The sequence below is a fragment of the Pogona vitticeps genome, chromosome 1 (genome assembly GCF_051106095.1).
Source record: "Pogona vitticeps strain Pit_001003342236 chromosome 1, PviZW2.1, whole genome shotgun sequence".
Lineage (NCBI taxonomy): Eukaryota > Metazoa > Chordata > Lepidosauria > Squamata > Agamidae > Pogona > Pogona vitticeps.
The window spans coordinates 266,321,095-266,348,706 of NC_135783.1; the positions used below are offsets into that span (position 1 = coordinate 266,321,095).

A 27,612-nucleotide genomic window follows, 5' to 3' on the forward strand; every position below is an offset into this window, starting at 1 on the left:
GATTAAACTTTTGTGCAGTAATCTGCAGCTGATTAAACTCAGTTTGATACTTACTGATGAAATGGGAATATTATCCTAGCACTTTCCATTAGACAGAAAGCTTTCCACTGATTAGGCTATGTTATCTAATTTATTATAACTGAAGCCCCACTCTCAATATGCTTGCTTTATGGCTATGAAATGAAGTTGGGTTTAATAAACCATTTTGTTAACTCAACCTCCCAGAGGTATTTTTTTAAAAAACACAATCATTTAGAATCCCTATTAGTTTTTCAATTTGGCCTGATTCTGAAAGAAGTTTCAACTAAGGTGTTAAAAATTGTTTAAGGTTAAAGAGAACTTTGAGGAGCATAAACATAACTCCTGAGAAATACCAGTGATGATGATGATAATGATTGTGAACTCAGATCTGTGACTGTATTATTATTATTATTATTATTATTATTATTATTATTATTATTATTATTATTATTATTATTATTATTATTATTATTATTATTATTATGGTGGTGGTGGTGATGGTGGTGGTGGTGGGGTGGTGGTATTGGTTTCCATATGAAAAAACTTTACGGGGTAAAGTTATCAGACCACACTGGAGTTTAGCAATGGGCATATAAATCCTATGCACTTTTAATTAAATAAATCCCACTGTGGAACTTGCTTCCTCATATGGAGACACAGAAACATGTCTCAAAATAGTACTAGGAAAAAAGAGAAATGGCAAGAAGATGAGAGGAAGCAAAGCAGACTATTTTATGCTTGTTGATTTACCCAAATTATCTTTCTTCTCCAGTCTTAGACACTTGTGGTTGGTTGGCAAGCTACTGGCTATGTGAATGCAGTTGCAGAATTGCCTGTACAGCACTGCCTCATGACTGCAAGCCATCTTATAAAATCTATTTTCCTACACCCAAGACCACCTGGCTTTCGGTACTACACCATGGCTATTTCCAAACCAAACACACACAAAGGCTGTTTGCCAGCCACCAGACATGGGGGCGGGGTGGGGAGGGGTAAGAGAAGCTTTGGGCATCATCACAAGGACACTTCATGCTAAATATTCAGAGGATGTTCCTGTCCCAGTCATGAGCTGTGTCTCCTATGTGGACTGCCCTGCTTCCGCTCAAGTAACCTGCTTCCTTCAGGTACAGGAGGGGGAATGCTGTTCCATCACAACAGCTGATGTAAAGTAGTTCAAGTTCAGAGGACATTTGATTTCTGCATGTGGCATAGAAGGGCATGCCATTTCCTTTGCCTCCGGCATCGACATCTCCTTGATGGGCTTAGGTTGCTTTGTACACGTAGTAGATTCCCTTTTGTTACAACCAAGCATTCAGTCCAGAAATTGTCTGTATGATTGCTTAATGCTTATTATATTTTAATATTTCATTATAAATGCATGTACTGTTTTAAAATTGGGCTCCAGGATCTACAAGGGTTTAGTGAGGCATGCTCACAATAATTTTAATGGTCTATTATCTAAGGCCCTACTGCCTTAGGCCTTATGTCTCATTAAGAATCTCGAGTAGTTAATGGGCTACACTTTTTTTATGGAATAAAAATAGGTTTTCATCATTTAAAACTATCTGGGATAATAACTGTTCTTTTCCCCCCCTTTTTTTCCCTTCCTCTTCCTCTAGAAGCCAGAGGCTCGGCTGAATAATTCACTTCCCTGACTCATTACTGCCATTCTTACTGTAGCCCAATTCATATGGTTACCAGCAGCTGGAAACAATATTGAAAAGTGACACAGTTGGGGTAGCTGGCCAAGATGAGACTCTATATTACTGCACTGCTCTCACACAGGTGCTTCTGTTACATGAGGGATTTTGCATTTTAGGTGAGTTTACAACCATGGTGTGTATAGAGGCTAGCCTTATAAGGGAGCACATCTGCCTTTATGGCATTCCCCTCTTATCAAGCTTTGTGGTTCTACGATTTGAAAGCAGAAAAACAAATTCTGGTTTCTTTTAATAATCAAAGTCTCCACTTGCTACCATTTTCAGTACCAATTTCCAATGAAACAGATGACCAAGAAGTAAAGAATATTATAAACCCCTAGAAGGTGAGCCTGACAAACTATGGTCTTGACTTTATAAACATCTTTAAGACTTTTCAATTTCAAATTCTGACTTGCTTCAGTAAATACATATTTTTTTCAGGCTCTTAAAGCAGAATGTTGTTTGCACGTCTTTATTTTTCATTTCATTTTCCAATTATTTCAATTGCATGCAAATCTGTTAGTACTGTTACAGCTTGGAAAGATTGCCTCAAATATAAGATGCTATCTTCTGAAGCATTAAACAATGATTAGGCAGGCACTGGGCCAATGAACTGTGCTGTTTAAGATCAATGGAGCCATGGTAGCAGCTGGTGCTAAGCAATCTTGAGTAACAGGTAACGCTGTGTAATTCCATGAAGATGGTCTCAGTTGACAATGAAAATAACAATGATTCATTTTGCCTTTTTAAACATGTATCACAATTCCAATACTAACTGGATGAACCCTATGTATTTTAAACTACATTTTTGAGAGATAAGGGAAATTCACCTTTCACTTTGGAGTGTTCAGTCTGAATTCCCTTTTGTTTGTTTTTCATAGCTATGTTTTCTGTATGAGAATAAATGAGGACTGCAGTATTAAGCTGTGCTTATCTGTCAAAAGTCCCTCACCAAAATACCAAAGGCCTTTTCAAAACTAAAGAAAATTGTTAAATTCCAAAACAAACAAACAAACCCAATGTGTGGTAACTGATTAAAGCAGGAGGAAGATGGAAAGAATAGACAGATTTCACAATGGAGTTAAAGAAGCAGTGAGGTCTCCCAAGAATCTTAGACACTGATTTTCAACAACAGTGACAGAGTTAGCAGAATTACCAGGGTTACCCCAGGTGGCGATAACCAGCAGAGCTTCCCAGAGTGAAGTGAAGACACAGGCAGCAAACAATCTTGATAGTAGAATATATATATGATATATAGGATATGTACAGGTATCTACACAGCGTAGTCCTTGTCCAGTTCCAATAACCACACATGGCAATATCCTCAGAGTTACAGAGCTTAAATCAATGTCAGAGTCCAGTAAATAGTTAAGGTCAATATACCATGCAGTCAGTCCAGTTTGCCAGAGTTCCACTTCTCCCAAGCTCACAGATACGGCTTCCACAGGATTCTCCAACATGACAACAACACTCCACGACCATAGCAACACCCCCAACAACCCACACTGGTGTATGCTAGGTCTCCCAGCTATATACCAGAGATAGCCAATCCTGGTATGTTCATCCTGCTGGTACAATCTTACTCAGCTGTATTAACTCTAGCTTAGCTCTACTTTACAGCTGTGATCCTTACAGATACTTATGTCTTGTTGCTAAACTGCATTTAACAATTTCCAGGTTTGTCCAAACCCTGTCAAACAGTCACATGTGAAATTGGTTACAGGGAAGAAGGGAGACAGATATACCTACACCAGTGTTAGATAATCAGCTACGATGAAGCCAAGCTGCCTTGTCCAAAATCACTATAACTTTTTGCTGTTATACATCTAGCTTTGAGTTGACTGGAATTAGTATTCCCTGGCATACCTGATAGCGTAAGGGGGGTGGGAATCTTTGCTAAATTTCTTGCCCTCATAGGTTTAGACTGTCCATAAGACCCCTTGGTGTGCAAAATTCAAAGAGAAAGACTATTCCTCTCCTCTCGCCAAGGTTACTGTAATTTGCACAAAATGCTTCCAGTCTCTTCCAGAGGCAAAGAAAATACACAGAGAGATTACCTAATTGTTATGAAAGACAAAGATAACCAAGCCAGTTCATCAGATTCTTAAACAAGGCAACAGTCATTTTAATTTGTGGAATTAGTGTCATTGTGTGAACTGTACAGTTTTTCCACACACACACAAAAAGGACAATCCTGTACAAAATGTTGTTCTTGACAATGTGAAAACTCTTATCAAAATCACCAAGAAATTCCTTACAATCTTTGCTGGCAAGAGAAAAGAATATTGGGAGTCTGCATACAGGGAGAAGACAAACAAGGATTTACCTCCCTGATGGTACAAAAGGTTTTAGAAAAGTCTAATTAATAAGGAGCAAACTCAGGCTGCGACTACACTGGCAAGCGGAATTGCTCCGATCCAGCTTAGCTGAGTTTGGTGTTCACAATCAATGTGATGTCATTGGCATTTCAGGCCACAGCAGGCGCGCCCCCTCTTCTTTCCTTTCTTCCTCTGGTCCTATCTTTGTCAATCCTAGAGTTTGCTGTCAAACTACTTGGTTTTCGAAGGCTTGTACAGTGTTCCAGAAACGGCAGAAGCATTCCAAAGTTCTACTTAACGTTACAGAAATGTGACATAACCATTGCTGTTGTTGTTGTTTAGTCGATTAGTCATGTCCGACTCTTCATGACCCCATGGACCAGAGCACGCCAGGCCCTCCTGTCTTCCACTGCCTCCCGGAGCTGGGCCAAATTAATGTTGGTCGCTTCAATGACACTGTCCAACCATCTCATCCTCTGTCGTCCCCTTCTTCTCTTGCCCTCACACTTTCCTAACATCAGGGTCTTTTCCAGGGAGTCTTCTCTTCTCATGAGATGGCCAAAGTATTGGAGCCTCAGCTTCAGGATCTGTCCTCCCAGTGAGCACTCACGGTTGATTTCCTTTAGAATGGATAGGTTTGTTCTCCTTGTAGTCCAGGGGACTCTCAAGAGTCTCCTCCAGCACCACAATTCAAAACCATCAATTCTTCGTCTGTCAGTCTTCCTTATGGTCCAGCTCTCACTTCCGTACATCACTACAGGAAAAACCATAGCTTTGACTATTCAGACTTTTGTCGGCAAGGTGATGTCTCTGCTTTTTAAGATGCTGTCAAGGTTTGTCATTGCTTTCCTCCCAAGAAGCAAGCGTCTTTTAATTTCGTGGCTGCTGTCCCCATCTGCAGTGATCATGGAGACCAAGAAAGTAAAATCTGTCACTACCTCCATATCTTCCCCTTCTATTTGCCAGGACGTGATGGGACCAGTGGCCATGATCTTAGTTTTTTTGATGTTTAGCTTCAGATCATTTTTTGCGCTCTCCTCTTTCACCCTCATTACAAGGTTCTTTAATTCCTCCTCACTTTCTGCCATCAGAGTGGTATCATCTGCATATCTGAGGTTGTTGATATTTCTTCCAGCAATCTTAATTCCGGCTTGGGATTCCTCCAGTCCTGCCTTTCACATGATGTATTCTGCATATAAGTTAAATAAGCAGGGGGACAATATACAGCCTTGTTGTACTCCTTTCCCAATTTTGAACCAATCAATGTTTCTGTATACAGTTCTAACTGTTGCTTCCTGTCCTACGTATAGGTTTCTCAGGATATAGATAAGGTGGTCAGGCACTCCCATTTCTTTAAGGACTTGCCATAGTTTGTTGTGGTCGACACAGTCAAAGGCTTTTGCATAGTCAATAAAGCAGAAGTAGATGTTTTTCTGGAACTCTCTGGCTTTCTCCATAATCCACCGCATGTTAGCAATTTGGTCTCGAGTTCCTCTGCCCATTCGAAATCCAGCTTGCACTTCTGGGAGTTCTTGGTCCACATACTGCTGAATCCTACCTTGGAGGATTTTGAGCATAACCTTGCTAGCGTGTGAAATGAGTGCAATTGTACGGTAGTTGGAGCATTCTTTGGCACTGCCCTTCTTTGGGATTGGTATGTAGACTGATCTTTTCCAGTCCTCTGGCCACTGTTGAGTTTTCCAAACTTCCTGGCATATTGAATGTAGCACGTTAACAGTGTCATCTTTCAAGATTTTAAATAGTTCCACTGGAATGCCATCACCTCCACTGGCCTTGTTGTTAGACAAGCTTTCTAAGGCCCACTTGACTTCAATCTCCAGGATATCTGGCTCAAGGTCAGCAGCCACACTATCTGGGTTGTAAGGGATATCCAGGTCTTCCTGGTATAGTTCCTCTGTGTATTCTTGCCACCTCTTCTTGGTGTCTTCTGCTTCTGTGAGGTCTCTCCCATTTTTGTCCTTTATCATGTTCATATTTGCACAAAATGTTCCTTTAATATCTCCAATTTTCCTGAACAGATCTCTGTTTTTTCCCTTTCTATTATTTTCCTCTATTTCTTTGCATTGTTCATTTAAGAAGGCCCTCTTGTCTCTCCTTGCTATTCTTTGGAAGTCTGCATTCCAAAGACATAACCATAAGGACATCTTATATTTCATCTGGGTTGTTTCTGTTTTGTTCATAAATTTTGCTTTTTTGTGTTTTTAAAGAAATCTCATCTAGAGACGATCTAGTACTAAACTAGTATATCAACACTAGTGATAAGGTGATAAAATGATCTAGCATTAATTTCATACGTATGTGTAAAAAAAATTAGGATGACATTTCGGGGAAAGTATATAGGGGCAAGTGTTTCCGCGATCCTGAGCATTATGCCCCAACTGCCTACATCACCAACCAACACCCATCTTTACAAGAACAAATCAACTGATCACATGGGGGAAAGTCTGTTTGAATCATTTTGGACTGGAAAAAGTAGAAGCACCCAACGGCAGAGGGGGGGGGAACTGTGTTAGGAGCAAAAAGGGCTGGACCAAATTAAATCAGCCTTTGTATCATGAGATAAGAAGAAAATACTTCAAATTGACCTCTACCACAGCATAGCAAATCCCATGGTATTTGATCATGTAATCACAGGCTCACTCAGACCCCATTTACAAATACTCTTCAAAGAACATTTGACATAGAAATGTATGAGATTTTAGCTTCTCATCTAGGTCAGGTGACCTATATTAAATAATTTAATTACGTTTAAAATATCATTTTGTTTGTTTAATAATCCAGGTTCTGGTGGACAAACATTTCAAAGCTTTTGGGGGTAGCAAGGGGAGGCTACTTAGCCCCTGACACCATCTGATCAAATACAGGAAAACTTTTCAAGCTGAGCAAATGCAAAAGTTTTCACAACCAGCTCTGCTAACTGCTCCCCTAGTCTATGTCTTCATGCTTTTTTTCCCCTTGTTTATTTGCTTAAACTGAGACAAAAGACTGGGGAACAGACTGTCTCAAATGCCTCAGTATTCAAATCATAAAGGGTACGACATGAGTGGAATCTGAGTAGAAAAAGAGCTAGTTTTCCATTCGCACTGCATCCCAGCACTATGAGCTCGGCAAATTTGTATTCTAAACCGTATGTGGCAAATTCCAGCAACCTCACTAATCCTTAACTGCTTTGAAATTTTAAAAAGTACTGGAAGCACACGAGGCCAATGCCAGAGCAGCTTTTGGTATGAAGGACAAAGAGAAGAGGGGAAGCAGGCGCTGACAACACATGTATGTGTATGGTAGAATAGTACATTAATTGAGATACGAGCATTTGGGGCAAACTTCTCACAGCACCATCTGAAATCTGCTCAGTATTTCCAAGCTTTTGGGGTCGGTGTTTGGGGTGGAGGAAGGGCTAAGGAACAGGCCTGTTTTCTCCCTTGGCTCATGAAGTCAAGATTTAATACTGGATGGTGGCCAGAACATTCACAAGAAACAATTGAGGGAACAGACCAAAATAGTACACCTGACCCCAAACAGTCACTCTTTTTTTTACCTTTGCTGTTGAGAAAAAGTACTTTCATTCTCAGTGGGTTCTCAAATGACCCTTAAAAAAAATTCTTTTCTTTTCTTTTTTTGGTTCAAGAACAAAATATTAATCACAACTCTGAGCAACAGCTTGAAAAGCTGACTTTTAAAACTTCAAAGAATTGTACTTTGCCTGAACTGCTGGTGCGCTGTTCAGTTCGGGGGGGGGGGGAAATCTCCTGGCACCTAAGGAGCAAAGAAGGGGTCCAGGCTGGGTCACCTGAACCAAGGTGAGAGAGAAAAAATCTCACCCAAATACAAAGCTACTTGCAATACTCTCTGTGTGCCCTTTATAAGAAATAATCATGCACCATCAAGTCAATTCTGACTTATGGTGACCCTTTTAATGGTTTTCATGGTAGAGAATATTCAGAAGTGGTTTTACCATTCTCTTCTTCTGGGGACACCCCAGGACTGTGCAGCTTGCCCAAGGCTACATAGGCTGAATCCTCATCCAAGGCACAATAGGGAATTAAACTCCTAACCTCTGCTCCACAGCCAGAGACATAAGCAACAGAGCTATCCAGCCAGCTAGATACTATGAATCCCACCTAAAATTGGTCTAGCTCCAACTGTGGTCTGGCATATGTTTATAGACAGTGCTATATTTTGACACAATCACAATCATGGTAAAGGGTTATAAGAACAGGTCTACATACCTCTTGGATGTGTACAATTATCCTTCTTCCATATAAGAACAGGTCAACATACTATTTGGGTTTGAAAATTTCTCCCGTCATGGCTGTTAGGACTCAGAATGTTCTACTTTCAATTAGCTACAGTGCAGCTCGTCCCAGTTGTTTAAAGAATCAGGTGGAAACAAATACCTCCCAGTCTCCTCCTTATAGCAATGCCACAGAAGGAAGAGGGACAGAGCAAGAGCCCACAGGAAGCTGAGGGTAGTTCTCAGAATGCTAAAGTAGTCAAGTTTCAAGTAGGGCTGAGCAACTTGTAGCCCTCCAAATGTTACTAGATTATAACCCATCAGATCCAGCTAATGGTGAGAGATTATTTCAACATCATCTCAAGGGCCGCAGTTGCTCAATCTGGTTTTAGTGGATTCTGCAATAGAGCATCCATACAATTATTGGTGAACATGGGTGGGAGCATACTATTGCATTCACCAGTGGCATACATCCTTGCTAAGTATAAGTTCATTTTCTGATCAGACTATACCATTCACAAGGTTCAGGAAGCCCCTGAGGTGGCCTCAAAGAAGTTCCACATGACTTGAGAATAAAGATAAAACTTCAAGGAAAATATAAGGTAAGATGACAACTAAAAATAGCACTAACGATGACATTACTATGTGTTTCGACTATGTGTTTCGACCTTACAACTATATTTAGTTAATGGAACTCAGTCAGCAGGATCAGTGGGTTTCCTCACTAAGCAATAAGTCTTGGACCAGAGTGCTGTTGTGAAGATTAATATTGTTCCAAGAATCCTTTTGAATGGTCAGACTATTACTGAGAGTGGCATATAATCTGCATAATTTTAAGATTTCTGACATTCAGTGTACAGCACTATGCGGCTAAAGAATAAGTATGTATACAACCCCTTTTATAACACAGATGAAACATCAGTGTTTTTAAATTATGCTGATCAGAATTATGGAGGAAAATCTGACAGGTGGAATGCTTACATAAAGCAAACTAAATTGCTTCATTAAACGAGAAGAACCAAGCTTTTGTAAATGTTAAATCTACTTTCTCCCTTCAAGTGACATACATATAGTGACATCTCTATTTTTCCTACTTCAAACATTTGCATAGGGTTTTTTTAAAAAATAAGAAAGCTTCACAGGAGATTAATTGAAGGCTTCAAAACTATAATTGGAAACCTGGAAAAATCATACATGGGTTTAGCAAAACTCATAATTTGCTTGACATATGCTAAAGTGCATGAATAAACTACTGCTACTTATATTTCTCAAGATAATAATAAAGTGATTTGACATATACATGGATGTAGTGCCAAATTGACAGCATTAGAAAAGAGGTACATCCCTGGCCTCCTATGAATAAAAGCAGTTTCGTAAAAGCCACAGAAGACTGCTTTCTGGTGGAAGTAAGAATCTGCCGTTAAGATTTTTAAAAACTCCAAATCACACATTCACAGATCTGACAGTATCTATGGAACATGAATGCATGAATCCAGTGTATGAATTCACAGCTATTTTTTTCAAATTCAAATGCTGCCTTTAATGCAATAAGCATTCCTATAATAAAGGAGAGAACTGAAAGACTGCATGAAATATCTCCAAAGCCTATTCATACACCAAAAAGATCATACTATATAACATGCTCAGGTGCTACTCTTCCATAGTGACTTCAGCCATAATGGACAAACAATAATGGTGCTTCATTTTCAGTAGGAAATTAGCAGAAAGAACAAGCTATCACCAAAATCTACGAACAGGATATCTGACCACAAAAATTGCATGAAATAAAGTCAACTCTCCCTTGGTAAGCACTCTCAAGTTGTGCTATGTACCTGCTCCAATAAAGAAGGTCATTCACAACAAAATCTCCCTTCCCCATTCCTGACAAGACAGAAAAGACATATTGACCTCATTGTGCTACTTTAAATGAGGTGGTATATCTGATGCCAACATAAACTTCCTTCTTAAATGAAAGAGCCTGCTACAACAATTTCGGGAGGAGGGGGAGAGACCACAGTACTGAGGAGAAAAGGGAAGGGTTAACCTAACCTTCTTTGTCTCCTGAATATATATCACTCACTCACTCACTCACTCACTCACTCACTCACTCACTCACTCACTCACTCACTCACTCACTCACACACACACACACACAGAGAGAGAGAGAGAGAGAGAGAGAGAGAGATATGAAATTAAACCATTATTCAGATAGTTTCATGTTTTGTACATAGTATAAAATACAAAAAAGAAGGAAAAAGCCCAAGACTCTCATAATATCACCCAGCAGGAAGAAAAAGGCTGAAAGCTTTCATTCTGGTATGCAAGAACAAAATAAGCTAAGATTTATCATCCTAAGGAGGAGGAAATATCTTAACTAGCAAGTTCTTATTCTTCACGTGCAGCTTAGAACAACATATCCAAAGAACAGCTCAAGGGCTGAGCTGGGCATGTCTCACATTCTGGAGGTGAAGCACCCCCCCCCCCAAAAGCCACCTCTGATGAAGCACATCCTCAGATTAATTTCATTTTCCCTTCTCTGGGTAGCTGTCTTTTAGGTGAAAGTTTAGCTATTGACAAAGCACTATACATTTACTCTATAGTTTCATGGATTTGGGCTAGATACCTCAACAGACCCAACAAAGCACTCTGGCATTACTCTCTGTTTCATCGCTTTGGCATACCTGGGCATCTGTTCACTTTGGTCTGATTTGGTTTGCTTGTTTATTGCATATGATTTTTCAGTCACTCCAATTCTCTGCGATGTTCCCACATATGGCTAAAAATGAAAACAATCCTGGACTCTCTCCTTCTCCCTGTGATGCTGTTTAACTGAAAGCATGGTGGAGGCTGCATGAAATACAGTAGGATCCCCTTATTCACCGGATCAGTATCTGATGATTCAGCTATCTACAGTCTGAAAATATGAATAATATTAAAAGAAAAATCCTAGAAACATGAACTGGTCACTAGTTAATGTTTAGCATTAACAAGAGAAATATATTTCCATGATGTAATTACTAGAATTGGCCACTAGAGGAAGCCAAAGGTCATGCTATGCATAGCGGTTACTATTAAAATAGCATTCCTTAGAACCTGCAGTTTTCAGCATCTGTGGGGAGGCTTGGAACTGATCGTCGTGGATACAGAGGTCCTCCTGTACAGCATTTTTCAGGAGTTCAAAGTTGAAGTGGCCTCTGTGTGTGTGTGTGTGTCCTGTGTGTGCATTGGCTAGCGTCTGGATTTCAAGATATTCTTGGCACACTGGAAAGCAGCAAAAGATTTATTTGATTTAATTCTACCACACCTTAAACTAATGATTCTGGGATGGATCTGCGTAAACGCAACAGGTTATACAACAGACACAAAGAAGTGAAGGACAGCCATCATCTGAGCAGCAGCTCCTCAGAGAAGAACATTGAAGGCTCAAGACTCTCATAATATCTTCAGTCTTTTGCTTTTGCCTGATATTAAAGGCCCTAATGGATTTTTCGGTAGAATGCCATCTATTACAGGCAACGTTCCCTCCAATTTCAGCCCTGCGGGGGGGGGGGGCTCTGCCCCTCATGGGGTTCAATTGTGACTGGAGCTAAAGGGGCTGAAAACAATAGCCATGGGTGCACGGAGGAGGAAGAGCCCTGTGCAGAGGGGAGCAGAATTGTGTATGCATGCTCAGGCACGCACCTTGATTACAGGGCTTGTTTGAAATGCATCTGTAACACAAAAGACCCAAGAACAAACAATGGAAATCAGCAGTCAAAAATATAATTTGCAAGTATAGACTACTAGTGATGTGGCAAACAACTCTTATCAGATTACATCCAGACCTCCCAAGCGACATGTACACTTGCCTGCCTCTTCGCTCACACACTTTCCTTGTTGTAGCAGCTGGAGTGCAGTAAGGAGAAGGCAAAGACAGACCAAGAGAAAATGAAAAGAAACTGAGATGCACATCTTGGCTCAGAGTGTGAGAATGTCAGCTAAGTGTCTTTCAACGGATGCTGCACTTTTCTAGCTATACTGCAGGTCAGAGTTGGGCCTTCAAGCTTGCACACCCAGAGGAAATAATTAGGCAGTTTAATCCTGGACATGCAGTGGAAGTAACAGAACAAATATTTCAAAATGTAAAGGCAAGGAAACTCTAGGTTAAAGACTCAAATTGCTAAAAATTATATTTTCAGGACCAGGTATAAAAGAGAGGAAACAAACATTGGGGAAGTGGGGATACCCTTGAGAGTGGCTCTTTCTTTTTCAGCTAGGACTGGATTGAATGTTATGAATTTTCTTACACTAAACAGGATTTGAAATGAATAGTTTCTGTCCTTGTCATGCCTGCACAAGGACAATGAGTAAATTAGAGTCAGGTATGAAAATTACAATAGAATACACAGAAAGGCATCATCCTTTAGAGGCATCCTACTCACCATTACTACTGTTGTCGTCTACTAAAATAATCTCTTTGAGCAAATGCGCAGGAGTCCTGTCAATAGCAGAATGAATAGAACGCAGAATCACTGAGAGAGCCTCATTCACAAATATGAAAACTATGCTGACCTCCGGCAGGCTGTCTGGAAATGTGAGGTTCTTGCACCTTGGGAGGACAAAAAGAAAGAAAGAAACTCCTGTAAATTTCTCAAATCAGATTTATATGTTAAAATTGATCAGCCCATCTCTCCTGTTTACTCAGAGTAATCTATGCAGCCCTTGTTCAGAGTCTTTAATTTTTCTCAAAGAGTTTGTTCACGAAGCCTGGAATTTTTAAGTCCTCCTGATGCAAGTCTGCCACCCTGGAGAAAACTGGATTTAAGATTTTGTGAGAGGATCACCAGAGGCTATTTACAATATCAATAAAATAAACTTAATGTTGATACCCCATATCAGTTATATAAAAAGAAGGTGGTGAATTACTTGACTGAGCACATACTTCAACATTTAACAATGGAAAGAAAAAAGTTACAATATACTGAAAAACCAAGGATCTTTCATTAGCTAGTGAGCAAAACTCTTCTGTGCTGTCTGACGAGATGGTCCATGAAGAAAGTTTTACAATATTAATTTCAAACATTTCACATATCCAGTACAATACATAAATATAATTGCATACACATGTTATAAAGGAACTGATAATTTTAGTGTCACAAATGATCTCAAGCCCTAAATATTGTGTCTAACTAATGTTAATATTGTGTATTAATTATAAATACAAGAATCAGAGTTTTTTTTAATCAGATGAAAGTCTTTATTAAAGAGCATTTGAAGGACAGTAGTTAAAGATACACTTGTTTATTTTCAACAACAGCTTTAGTTCTGGTGAGCTGCCATAATAGAGAATCAAAAAGGATGCCTGCTTCAACATTGTTAAAAAATGTATTTGGGCTGTATGCAGATTAATTTATGGCACCCCAGAGTAGGTTTCAATGGTGTATGAGAGTCTGCAAAGAGGAAGAAGAATTGTCCCCATCTAGATTCTGTGAGAGAAGGCAGGTTCATTACCTGTTGCTAGTCAGTCAGTTGGGAGATTTGACACTGCAGTTAATTAATTTCCTCTGCATTCACCTATGTGATTTTGTAAGTAGTGTAAACCCAGTTCTCTCAAATGATCTAGACCAGTGGTTCTTAACCTTTGTTACTTGGATGCTTTTGAACTGCAACTCCCAGAAACCCCAGTCAGGACTGCTGGTGGTGAAGGCTTCTGGGAGTTGCAGTCCAAAACTCCTGAGTAACCCAAGGTTAAGAACCAGTGATCTAGACAATAGTTGCAGTCCTCTTCCTGAGACCTTAAAGAGACTGTCAAAACAGGAGGAATAATATCAAGGCACAATTATAGATCAGACCTTTCATATACTCTTTTCTTAATTAATCAGGGTTTGTTTATTCAGCCCACCCGTAACATTTCACATATCAAGAATATGTACCCAGTTATTTTGAAAATGTTTGTTAATATGCAATATTGAAGTCAGCTTACTTACCACTGTTACAATAGTTGTATAGGAGATACCAAGTATCTTATACGCCATATTATTTTTAAGATAATGTATAAGGTATCTCTAAATTAAGGAATAATTTGAATGATGGGAGCCTATATATGCCAAGTCCATTTAATAAAGTCCAGCCATTTATTCAAACCAAAATCTTTTTATAAAGCCATCCTTAGTGGTCAAGCTAAAAGAGCATTCATATAGAAATGTGCACAACTAAAGAAACGGTTGTCATGGTCACCAGCAATGTACAGGCACTACATGTAACTGGCCTGTACCAACATTCTGTTTCAAGCACAGCAAACAGAAAATGGGAAGGTGCCCTCTTCAGCATCTATGAAAATGTTCACCGGCACAGTCTGTTCTGGACGGGCTCCAAGCTGCTGCTGCTCTTGTTTCTCCATTTGTAACAGAAGGAATTTAGTAAGCAGCACACTACTCATTTAGATAATCAGAAATCATTCTTCCTTATTCATATTTACAATTCATAATCTGCCTTCAAGGAATTTTCCATCACTAACCAAATTGCCCTTTGCACTTATTTAGAAAGCTGTTCCTCACAGGAGCTTTCAGATAGTTCACAGTGTGGCTCTGCTTTCAGGTTATTCTCTGGAATTCAGAGTAACAAAAATGATTGAAGAGCGGACATTCACTTCTTCCTCATTATGGGTCTGGGATAGTAGATGTTTACCAATTGGTACTAGGCAGAAAATCTGCACGCCTAAATCCTTATATGGCTTCTTGGTCCTTTTTCCCAGACAGAGGCTCAACCTCTGGTGGTGGTGGCAAAGTATGATAAGAGGAAAAGCTAAGGCTCAGATAATTTGCACAACTACCCAAAAATGTCTTGCCACAAATACTTGACTGCTGTCATCTGCTGATCTAGTCCCATCCTGTCAAAGCAGTTGCCTAGACCATATTTCAGAGGGATAGATCTGAAGGTGGCTTCATGTGCAAAATGATTCTAGAAGACATGCTGGCATAGCAGTACATAATAGATAGACTTGCCAGGCAGCCTATAAGTGAAGGAACAGCAGCATCAGCAAAAGGATAACTTCTCACTTTACAGTATCTTTGTCAAAATGGAAGCTGGCTCCATAGGTTCAAGTTTTATACATGAATATCTAAGTACACAATTGTAAAACCAGGATACTAAGTAGGGTTCTATCATTCTTTTCCACCTGTAAAACAGTATTTTAGAGCTCAATATATATTTTTAAAAGAAGGCATAGAAGAGCCAATAATGTCCAGTAATGACTGTATACAAACCATATAGGTCCCCTACAGGCATCTTCTCTGGTGGGACGATTTAGGGGCTTTAGCCCTTTGCCTCTGACATCTCCTGAGACAGCTCTCTCTCTCTCTCTCTCATTCTCTCTCAATCGATCAATCAATCAATCAGTGGGTCAGTCAGTCGGTTGGTCGGTCAATCAATCAATCTCTCAGGCACACACACACACACACACACAGAGATATAGCTATTTGCATTAGAAGAACAGCTCTCATTCATATCAAAGGTTAACACCCTTCTCCCAAGGGGCTAATGCAAATTGGTCCTCTTGCACTACTACTTCACTTTTTCTTAAGCCACTTATTCAGACCATGACTAACAGTCTAAGAGCCTGAATGGCATCTCTTACAATTTGATTCTTGGTTATACAATATGTACATAACAACTAGAAGTCAGTAAGACCACTCCGCTACGTGTATCTATTCAAGGAATATGTCTGTGGACAAGAGCTGGGTAGATTGCCTAGGAGCAAGTTAAGAGAAAGATCATGCAATGCCATGTGAAAAGGGCAAAAGACCTTTAGACTATGAGAGGAAAGAAAAGAGAAATAAAGGCTACAGAGGAGCTTTTGTCACAACAGAAGAAGAATACAGAATATAGAAAGGTGGATTTGAAGGCCAGGGCTAGGTCAAAACGGGAGATATAGTAGAAATTGAAAACAATGTAAAAAGGTAGAAAATAGCCACCTTGAATCCCTTCATTGGGAAAAAAGACAATTATAAATAAAATGAATGTATGAAATACAACTGAGAAGGGGAAAAAAAAGGATTCATGTTGTGATTTGTGGTATCAACAAAGGATATGAGCTCCCAAGCTAGCCTGGGAGGGCCTAGGTCAGCATGCATACCCCCATCCTGGTAGACGAGCCTTTGAGGAAACTTTTTTCAGCTGAGGTAAGAAATAAGAATGTAGCGACCTCTTAAACAGAAGCTACAAATGGAACTTGGAGTAATGGCTACCAAGCAGACTCTACAGAAATGTCTGCGTCACATGCTCCTACTTTGAACCTTCTGGGATCTTGCAGAACTGTGTTGGCTTGGACTAGAACATGGTAATTAATCTTGTTAAAGACAATTCTGAATAAAACCTTCAGAGATGAGGTCTTTTTTGGTTTCATTGTACAGCTCCCGGAATCTCACTGTCTGCATAGGAGCAGCTATGCTGGATGCGTGACCCTGGGAACTGGAGTCCAAAACAAGGAACATTTCTTACTTCTGTCTCCTTTGGGGAACTGTAGACCACTCCTGTGCTCAAAATATTATAGGACTCAACACCGTCGAACTATCCCTGGCCATTGGCACTAAGCCTCACTTCAATCACAGAAGTGACTGATCCATCAATGGGACAAGAAATTAAGTACTGACAGCAATCAAAATTGTGCAGGCATCTTCATTCCAGAAAGAAAAAGAGTATTGAGGGAGCATCGATAGCACTTATATCTCTGTTTTAAAGCTTCAAGATAACCATTGTATTAGTTGTTTTTTTAAAAAGCAACAAATGATTTTGGCAATTTCAGAATCACTTCTGTTCAGGTTCAGCATGCGGCTGTAAAAAAATCAATGCTATACAATAGGAGATGAACTACAGCTGTGTAAATATTATCTTAATTAATGTTTAACACAGTGCAAAGAACTTAATATTGCATGCATATTAGATTATTGCTTTGTTTACTTTTGTTTACTTTGTTTACTTATGAATAATATCCCATGTATCAGGGAAAAAATGACCAGCCTACCATAATCACTACAGCTCAGTAACTAAAGCGCAGGCCTTTAATTTGCCCCATATGTCAATATCAATATATAACGGGGATAATATATGCCTAAATAAATACATACAATAGCACTGTTTAACTCTCCACTGGATTTTAATATGCCTGTTTTATAATACATTTTAAGAAAGAATGAAGCAGCTCCTATTTCAAGGAATAAGAACAAAGGTGACATCTGATTAATGCAGGGCCAAAGGTATTGCACAGAAACACAACAGCAAATTCAGATTTTTAAAAGGATGCCATACAGTAGAAAGAGCAGGGCCGTTGAAGGAGGAACAGAAACGGTAAATTTGTAGCAAAACAAGTTTAGGCGGAAGACATAGAAAAAAGCCTTCCTACCAATAAAAAATGGCTGACAATAAAATGCGATGGCATGGGGAGTTGTGCAATTTCCTTCCCTTGAGTTTTCAAAAGGGGGGATTGGACAGGTATCGATTGGGAAGGCTTTAAGTGTAATAGCACCTGTCCATAGATAAAGGCTGAAGTAGACACTTTCTGATGCTTTCCTCCTCCAATTTTACAGTTCCACGCTTTTTGTAACTTTGTTATTGGAAAGAGTTTGGGATAGTTCAAAGAAAGTATTTACCCGGGCTTGCAGTCACATCATCTCCCAAGAGTACACTCCCAGAGATTAATGGAATGCTCAAATTCTGCAATCACTTATACAGACAACAGTAATTCTTGTACACAAAAAGGTTGCTAGTGTGATTATATCCATATCTACAACCTTAACTCTTCAAATTTGGTAAGACAAATAAGGTTATTAAAAACACAGTGAAACAAGTTGGCCCACTTTCTAACTCCAAAGTGCTACTTCAAGTTACAGGATTCCTTCCTCTTTGGCTAAAGGCCTTGAGGAAAAATAAAAAAAATGAATGAACAAATACCTCACCAAAAACCATTCAGAAAATGAAAACACAATGTATGGCAGATTATATCTTCATAGGCACCCTTTTGTACTTTGTTTTTAGGAAAAGGAGGGAGTTAATAGTAACAATGTATTTCAGGGGCTTGTTTCATAGAATCGTTGAGTCGGAAGGGGCAATAAGACTATCAAGTGCAACCCCTTGTTTAGTACAGGAATCCAAATCAAAGCAGATCTGATAGATGGTTCTCAAATTTTCTCTTGAATGTCTCCTACATTGGAGTACTCACCACCTCCCAAGGCAATTGTACTGCTCTAGCAGTTAAGAGGGACATGGTGGCGCTGCGGGACGTGGTGGCGCTGCGGGCTAAACCGCAGAAGCCTCTGCTGCAGGGTCAGAAGACCAAGGAGTCGTAAGATCAAATCCACGTGACGGAGTGAGCTCCCGTCGCTTGTCCCAGCTCCCGCCAACCTAGCGGTTTGAAAGCATGCAAATGCAAGTAGATAAATAGGGACCACTTTGGTGGGAAGGGAACAGTGTTCCGTGTCTAAGTCGCACTGGCCATGTGACCACGGAAGATTGTCTTCGGACAAACGCTGGCTCTATGGCTTGGAAACGGGGATGAGCATCGCCCCCTAGAGTAGAACACGACTGGACAAAAATTGTCAAGGGGAACCTTTACCTTTACCTAGCAGTTAAGAAGTTTTCCCTGATATTCAGCTGAAACCTGGCTTCCTGTAACTTGAGCCCATTATTATGTATCCTGCACTGAGATGATTGAGAATAGAGCCTGCCCCTCTTCTATCTATCTTTCAAGTACAGTGGTGCCCCGCATAGCAACGTTAATCCATTTCAGGATTAACGTCGCTATCCGGATTCGTTGCTATGCGGGGGGGAGAACCCCATAGGAACGCATTAAACTCCTATTGGGAAAAAATCACCGCTATGTGGGGAATCCTCCATCCGGCTGCCATTTTTGCCACCTGGTAAGCGAGGGGAGGGCGCAAAAATGCTCCCGGCGGCCATTTTGGAACTGCTGATCAGCTGTTCCCAAAACATCGCAATGCGAAGATCAGTAAGCGATTGCAAAAAATGCATCGCTATGCAGATTCGTCGTTAAATGGTGCGCTCGTTAAGCGAGGCACCACTGTACCTGAAAAGTGCTATCCATACTAAAACGAAGTAGGTGGGTGGGTTTAGGCAGCAAGAGAGAGAGAGAGAGAGAGAGATCAAGCCACATAGGTTCCAAGTGATCTTGTTTGGCCGCTTTCCTGCCAGTACTGTGGGGATCCAAGCAGTTGTTCCAACCCACTGAGTTGCATCAGAACATGCAATCCACTTACATGTATTACACTGCGTTCAGCCTGTCTTACTTTCTCTCACAAGGCTTTGATTGGAAGCCTATTGCCACACATTATGAAGTCAGAAGAGGCATTTGCTGTCACACACTGAATCATGCAACTTGGCACATGAGAACAAATGCCTGTGCTGATCTCTTCACTTCTATATTGGTGGGTGTAACTAATAGGATTCTGGCCATTGCCTTACACTTATGAGATAATATTTTGACCAGTAAATACAGATGTCCACAATCAATTCATCATTTGATCAATTCATACAAAAATATGGAAACAATTATAGACTGTTTCAAAAGCAGTGTAATGAATAGTATTTACTGCTTTAAGGAGATGCTCTTTTAATTTTGCTTTTTATTATAAACATTATGGTGAGCTAATGGTTCATAATAAAAGGGCAATAGATTTAGGAGCAACAAATAAGAAAGCAGATTTTCTTGATTCAACTCATTTTCAAATGAACATAGTAATACTATGACTTCAGCACAGAATTAGTTGTAAATATGACCTAGTCTGCACTAACAATGATGTAAGATGGGAATAAGCCGGTAGCATCCTATATGGACTGTACAATTTCAAAGTATATGGAGGTACACGTATTACTGAAGACTTGCTGTAGATGCAGGAGGTTTGTCTGACATTATGAAGCATCCAGGATGATAGCCTCCACTTGTCACCTGAAACTGCAAAGGCTATTTTACTGTGTCAGATCTGTACCTGCTTATTCAGTTGCATGCTTGTACCAGGTGTAAATCTGTTCAAAACAATGGGTTGTGTGTGTCTAACTTTGTACTGGACTGTGGTCTAAGTGCAGTTCTTGCACTTCTGTTTCTGGCTTAAAAAAACCCAGCACTTAAGGTACAAAACAGTCAAAAAAAGGTGTCCTCTGAAATGCATGAAATGACATCTGGATCCAGCTCTTTGGTGTGGTTCATTTTCAAGCCCAAAAAACTCACTAGAGAATGACTCTCCATATAGAACTGAAAAATAATTATGCCCCACCCCTGAGAGTGGTGTATTATGCAAAAACAAACACAGGAGAGAGGTTTCATAGCTGCAGCACCCCTGTTTAGGAATGTCCTGCTCATGGAGGCCCTACTGACTTTAACATAGGCTTTATTTCTGCACAAAGCTAAAAGTTAGAGGTTCACCCCAGGTTTGGTAACTAGAAAAATCATGGCTTGTCCTTCTATAATCCAATTTGCTGGCTTTTGTATTTGCCATTCCTATCATTAAATGGTTTTACTCTTTTTCCTAGTTTTAAAAACTATTTAACTTGTTGGTTGTTGTGGGCTTTTCGGGGTCTTTGGCCGTGTTCTGGAGGTTTTTCTTCCTAATGTTTCACAAGTCTCTGTGGCCGGCATCTTCAGAGGACAGGAGTCAGAACTCTGTCTGTGTTCTAATGCAGTTTGTTTGGATAGTCCAAAGAGACCGAAAAACCCACAACAACCATCAGATCCTGGCCATGAAAGCCTTCGAGAATACATATTAAACTTGTACTTATTCTGTCTAATGTGCTCTTATTGAGCATAGTATCCTGCCCTGAGATCTGCCCATAGAGGGCAAGTAAGAAGTACAGTGGTGCCTCGCTAGGCAGTTACCCCGCATGAGTTTTTTTTGCTAGACATTGGCTTTTTGTAATCGCTATAGCAATTTGCAAAACAGTGATTCCTATGGGTGAATTTTGCTGGACAACGTTTGGTCCCTGCTTCCCAAACCGATTTTTGCTAGACGACGATTTTGACAGCTCCCTCCGCGCTCGCAAACAGGTGTTTTCGGGACCTAAGCTTCACAAGACAGCGATTTGAACAGCTGATCAGCGGTTCGAAAAGCGGTTTTCCTATGGCCGATCTTCGCTAGACAACGACGATTCTTCCCCACTGGAACACATTAAACAGTTTTCAATGCATTCCAACGGGGAAATGCTTTTTGCTAGACAATTATTTCACTAAACAGCGGTTTCAGTGGAATGGATTATCATCGTCTAGCGAGGCACCCCTGTACTTCAATAAAGAAGCCTAATCTCCAACATCACCCTCCTCCACCAGCCAAATGACTGCTATGAAGCATCTGGAGATCTACAATACATGACAAGCCAGCCTACATACACTTGCTCACATTAAGCTGACCTGGAAATAACTATCTGTTCTGATTTCCAATTAACAAAGTTATCACAAATCATAATCTTATGAATACTTTACATGGGACAAGTCCCACTAAACACAATGGCATGCATCAGGCTACATGCAGATACAATAAGTTTTAAGGATTCCCCATCTTGCATATCACTCCTGTACATCTAAGAGGTAAAAAAAGGAACAAAACTTTTTATATATATATAAATATATAAATATATAAATATATAAATATATATATATAGAAACCACAGGGAGTACTGTCTCTGCTCAGAAATTAAGGCAGGGAGATTCATAGGAAGAAAATTGAAGTAGTAGTGGAAAATCAGAAGAGATCTGCCATCATTTCCCCAGTCTAAGAAATTGTGATATGTTACCTTCAGGATATGAAGATTACATTTTTGTGTTCATATATCATAAACAGAGAGAACCTTGGCGACATGAACAGGATTACCTTTCTTCTTTCCTAAATAACAGTCAAGGATAGGACTTCAATTCCATATTCCTTCACCATGGTTAGAAGAGAAAATAATCTTGCAAAATAAACAACACCCAATTTCAGGCTTGGTTTGGGGGCTAGTAGATTGAGATATGTTAGTCATTTGTTGGCAGAACTGCAGAAGACTCTCCTCAGGGCAATTCTTCAATAGCTGAGGCATCGCGGTTTTTTTCCAGCATTCCACCTGCCACAATATTTTGCCAATTGGAAAACATATTTCCAATTGCCTTACCTCCCAGATGTCAGACTTACTGCAACTGAATATAACTGTAAAGTTTCCCAACATACAGAATAAGGCCTCGAACATAAGGCACTGGTGGGTTCCATTCTTCCTCAGGGACAGAGATGGTGGACAGGCATAGGCACAGACATAAAACATAGACAGATATAGACAGAGGGAGTCTTTTGTTGCCCTTATAATTATTTCTTATTTTAAGAAAAACAAACAGGTAACCACAATGAGCCAATCCTTCTCTTGCTGCAAAACCTTAGCTCTTTTGGCTTAGGGGGCAGCATGAGATTGTGTGAAACTAGGTGTGGGGAAATATTGATTGAAATGACCATGTAACCACAAAGCTCCTTGAGCAAACTGGGGTCAGTCCCTCTTGGCTTAACCTCATTAGTGTGATGGTGAAAATAAAGAGGGGGGGGCCACCTGTGCTTCCATGAGCTCCTTTCAAGAAACGTACAGTAGTGATGTAACAAGTAAACAAACGGAAATGGAGAATATTTTTAGAAAACTTTATTGGAAGAGTGTGCATCCCCCCTCTTTCCACAAAAACTGTCAGATATTCATCCTGTAGCAGTGCTTTCTTATGTGGAGACAGATTATGTGCTGAATATGCTTCATTACATAGGGTACTTTCAGCAAACAGAAAGGCCCTAAAGCAAATTTTGCTTCATTTGCAATTTTCATTTGGACAAATATAGATCACAGATGTGGGCTTTTTTTGGTGCAGATTTTGGATTTTCTGTGCACAGAGGAAAGCTTTGGCCTCTTCAGTGCTATTCTAGGGCAAAAAGGGGGTGGAGTGAATCATAAATATAACAAGCCCTAGAGCAGCAGAGGACTATTTTTGTTTTCTTTGCTTTAGGACTATTTTTGTTTTCTTTGCTTTTACATGCAAATGCTGCATTTCATTTCCCAGGCAAAGGTAAACATCAGTGGCAGCCAAGTTCCAGCTGTTGAAAAAATTGCTGTTTGCAGGTCCCTTTATTCCATACATTCTCCTCGGGATTCCACTCTATATTTCTTCCTCTCTTCTCTATTCCCCTTGCCTGTCTCCCTCAAATTTCCATTAGTAGAGAATGTTATCTCTGCCTCACAGACATACTGCAGGGAACAGGAACAGGAGACAGGAAGTTTGCATCCAAAGTAAGAGAACAATTGTGCATCTAGCGCAACGTAGAGACCAAGCTTCCCTTATGAAGCTAATGCTTAGCAACCTTGTCTTCGGGATGGAGACTAAATGGTCTGCAATCACTACACAATGTGGAGGCATGAAAATGAAAATAGTACATCCCATTTCATAAACACAAATAGGCTAACCCTTTCAGCAAAGGTACTGTCAGGACCACCAAAGCTTGTGCTTCGTCAATGGCATTCCTTAATCACCAAACACAACACTGTGCCAGGTTAACAAGTATGAATGACAGGACAACATATGTTTCTTCAGAGGCATTCTGACACCATAAAATAAGGCAAAGAAATACATGGGAAAAGAAAATGACCATCTTTCTTGACCCGTCAAAGTTTGATATTTTGTATAAATAAACTGTTGAAATAATCAAGGGGTAGGCGGGTTAAAAATTCTAACCCTTAAAATGTGAGATGTTATTATGAAACACAGATTTTCACAGCAGTGTAGTTAATGTGACTTAGAGGTTACTTCAGGGCAAAAAGCTAATATCAGATTGGCAGAATACATGTAAAAATTATTGGCTCCACAAGACCAGCAAATTACATTGCAGTCTAACAGGGTTTGCAACCCTGGTGGAACCCATAGAAAAAACAGATATTTCTCTACTAACACACTAAATGATGTTTAGTGTTAGTAGTACCCCCTGTCTTGTGGGATACATTGTGTTTTTTTACTATATGACACTTATACTCATTAACTCTCAGCTTTATGTTTCCAATTATAACCAAGATTTTTACTAGCTGGGATTTCTTTAAAATTCCCAAATGTAATAAATTTTTTCCTAAACACAATGCTGTTCAACTTCTTTCTCTCTTTTAAAGTTTTATGCTTAGAGCAAAATAAATAATTAATTAAATCCTTAGGGAGGATCATTTCCTATGGAAAATAAGAGCATGTGGGCTTGTATTCAAGCAGAAATCTATGTTAAATCTAGAAGATTTTGCCTTAGATTAATTAACAATTTAAAACAGGAGACTGACTGTTTGTAATTATGCTGTTAAGTACAGTACATCAAAACTAGAATGAAGTTGTACCAGAAGACTGCTTCAGATGTCTTATCTTGTCTAACATTTATATGGGCAATTCAAATTTTCTCTGGACTTTGAAAGCAGTGTTACCAAATTAAATTTGATTGCTTTTTCCTGCTCCTGAAACAGTAATATTTGATGGACCAGATGCATTGGCTACTGTGACAATGACTTTTAAAAAGATGATAAGGTTAACAGTATAATTATAAATAGGATCTCCACCCTTTAATAATAAAATGGTACAAAATATTTAAGACCATTTCAAGTTTATATGTGTAGCAGATATGAATAAAAAGGGTTCTAACTTCCAAAATTCAACATGTCCTGGGTCAGGGATATTTGAGAGAATCACTTCACTAACCCTGTAAAATACAGTGCAAACGGACAGCTTTTTTTTTTTTTAATATCACCACTACCTGAGGCTAATTTGACTATTACCAGAAAAAAGGACTTGAATTGAGGTTTACAGTCTTCCCTTCTGCAAGGGATTCAAGCACAAGGAGTAGAATGGAAGATTTTGCTTCCACTTTCTTTAGCCACCATTTGTCATTATATCCAAACCATAAACTAATGTTTACTGAAACAAAACCACCTTCTTAAACCATTGTTTGAAGCTGGCTTCTTTCAAACAAACATTTGAAATCATGCAAGTATTGCTTCTTAAGAACCTCGTGGTGCAGTGGTTAAACTGCTATACTACAGCCAAAACTGTGCTCATGACCTGGGGTTCAATCCCAAGTAGCCAGCTCAAGGTTGACTCAGCCTTCTATCCTTCCAAGGTCGGTAAAATGAGGACCCAGCTCGCTGGGGGGGGGGGCAATGTGTAGCCTGCATAATTAACTTGTAAACCACCCAGAGAGTGCTTGAAGCACTATGTGGCGGTATATAAGCAGCATGCTTTGCTTTTGCTATTAACATGCCTTTTCATTTCAAATTCTGAATTTATATTTTTATTTCATAATGGCTTGGGATTTCAGTTGAAACACAGCAAGTATAAAATAGTCACTAAATAATTTGATTTTATACTTTGCTGTAGGAAAATAACATCATAGTCCCCACTTTCCGACAATCCAGTCTTTAAAAACTCTGAAATGGTATTGACAAAAAAAGTACATTTTCCTTTCTGCTTCTAATATATATCAAACATTTCCCAAGAACACCATACAATCTTGATTTATTGTATATAAATAAAAAAGGTGGATTGCCTGGGTATGAATTTTCAAAATCTCTTTAGAGATGTGTACACAATCATGTTTATGAAGCAGGAGCAGACTTAACAATATGAGGAAGCTCTCTATATAATGAGCACAGAAATCAGCATAAACAGAAGTGAACACAAGACTACTAAACTTTGCATATGTGGAGAAAATATGTGATCCTTTTGCAATGAGTATTTGTGAGTTGCAAAACTCCTGCTGCAAACAAATCTATAAGTACCCTATTAAAGCACGTTCTTTATTAAGAAGCACTGAAGACTGCCCAGGAACTTGGTTGTAGCATTTACTCAGGAGGTTTACTAAAGGCATAGAACTGTTGAGAATCCTGGATGGAGTAACATGTGGAATTCCATTGTGCTCTTCATAATTTCAAATCCAGTCACTTGAAGAAACCTCCAATCAGCCATACTGTTTCCAAATCAGGCAGAAATAATTGAATTACTCTTCCTACCAAAATTGACTTCACCTCATAATAATATTTCTCCTGCCACATAATGCTCAATGGAAAAATGTTCAATGGTTTTCTTTTCAGAGATATTTAGAAAGAGTATGGGTAGTAGCACTGCTGGAGAGTCTGACTACTCACTTTAGACTGCTTAAAGGAGAAATAAAAGAATATAATTTCATTTTCATTGGTGCCCTTTGTTGGTTTCCGGTCTGGATTTCAATGGGGAGGATGACATTCTGAAAAGTCAGCTGGAGTACTGGCATGCTACCATTTAAGCTTAATAGAAGGCATGCATTAATGGACTATAGGAATTGATTGTATTATTCATAAAGATAAATGTATTGTTGTGTATGTGATTGTATGGGTAATTGGGTAATCGATCTTGAATTATAATTCCTTTTAATATTTTTGTTTTTCCAAAGATTGTCAATAGCAGTTAAAAAACACACACATCAAAATTAGCTTCAACTAGCTGGAAATAATCAAGATCAAGCTTTCGAATCAATGTAATGCATCACTGAATGAGACATGTCACAGTTTCCTGGATGTTCATGTCATTTCTTGACTCTAGGCAGCTTCAGAAAGTATTTAGCAGTGGCTTATTAAAGTGCTGTCTACATCATGTAGCAAAGATGATTGTGGCATCTTCTGGATAGGTCATTTCACATGAACTTTCCACTGCAAGGGTTTGTTCTCTGAACTCCAGAGAACTCATCCAATATTAAGTGAGTCACTGAGGGTTTTCCCTGTTTTTACACATGTTGAAGTAGCAACAAAATTGGAAAGTTATTGCTTTTTTTAAAAAAAGTTGAGTATTATTATAAATAAAGTTCATGCAGAACTTTACAGCTACATTTATTCTCCTCCTGTAGTGTCCACTAAATATACTACACATAACACTGTTTTTTATGGTTTGAAATTCACCCCTTTCAATATGGATAACTGTTGAAACTGGAGCTATGAAAACCACGTGCATGATTCAGACAAAATAATGCTTTTCAGTCCCATGCATCTCACAGGGAGATATTTACATGCACACTTAATTCTTCCATTTAAAAGAGTAGCTGGTGAAAAGATTCCTTTTTGGTTCATACTAGAGATGGGGATGAACCTTGATTTGGAGGTTTGTGCTGGTTCATATGCACCGCACCGCAGGTGCTACGCGCTCCCTTTGCCAGCCTCCCCACCCAATGACCCACTCACCAGCGGGCGCACGCTCCTCTCCTCCTCCTTTTTGGCTGTTTGACCAGTCCCTGGCAGAAGCTTGGGTTAGCCTGTCCTGCCTCCTTGTCCGAGTGACCGATGAGTC

General features: G+C 39.5%; 1 protein-coding gene and 1 long non-coding RNA gene across 3 annotated transcripts in view; one reads left to right on the forward strand and one right to left on the reverse strand.

Moving 5' to 3' along the window:
* GALNT18 (polypeptide N-acetylgalactosaminyltransferase 18) overlaps positions 1-27,612 on the reverse strand; it is a 366,080-nt gene that overhangs the window by 155,484 nt on the left and 182,984 nt on the right. The window contains exon 3 of the mRNA XM_020789957.3: positions 12,716-12,882. Within this exon, the coding sequence (XP_020645616.1) occupies positions 12,716-12,882 (167 nt within the window). The remainder of the gene's footprint in view (positions 1-12,715; positions 12,883-27,612) is intronic.
* On the forward strand, positions 516-25,722 carry LOC140703108 (uncharacterized). 2 transcript variants are annotated; one of them, XR_012082437.2, is made up of 3 exons: positions 516-2,065; positions 8,800-8,896; positions 16,685-25,722. It is a non-coding gene; the product is annotated as an uncharacterized LOC140703108 (long non-coding RNA). The 2 variants fall into 2 exon arrangements; XR_012082436.2 differs by having other exon boundaries at positions 8,817-8,896.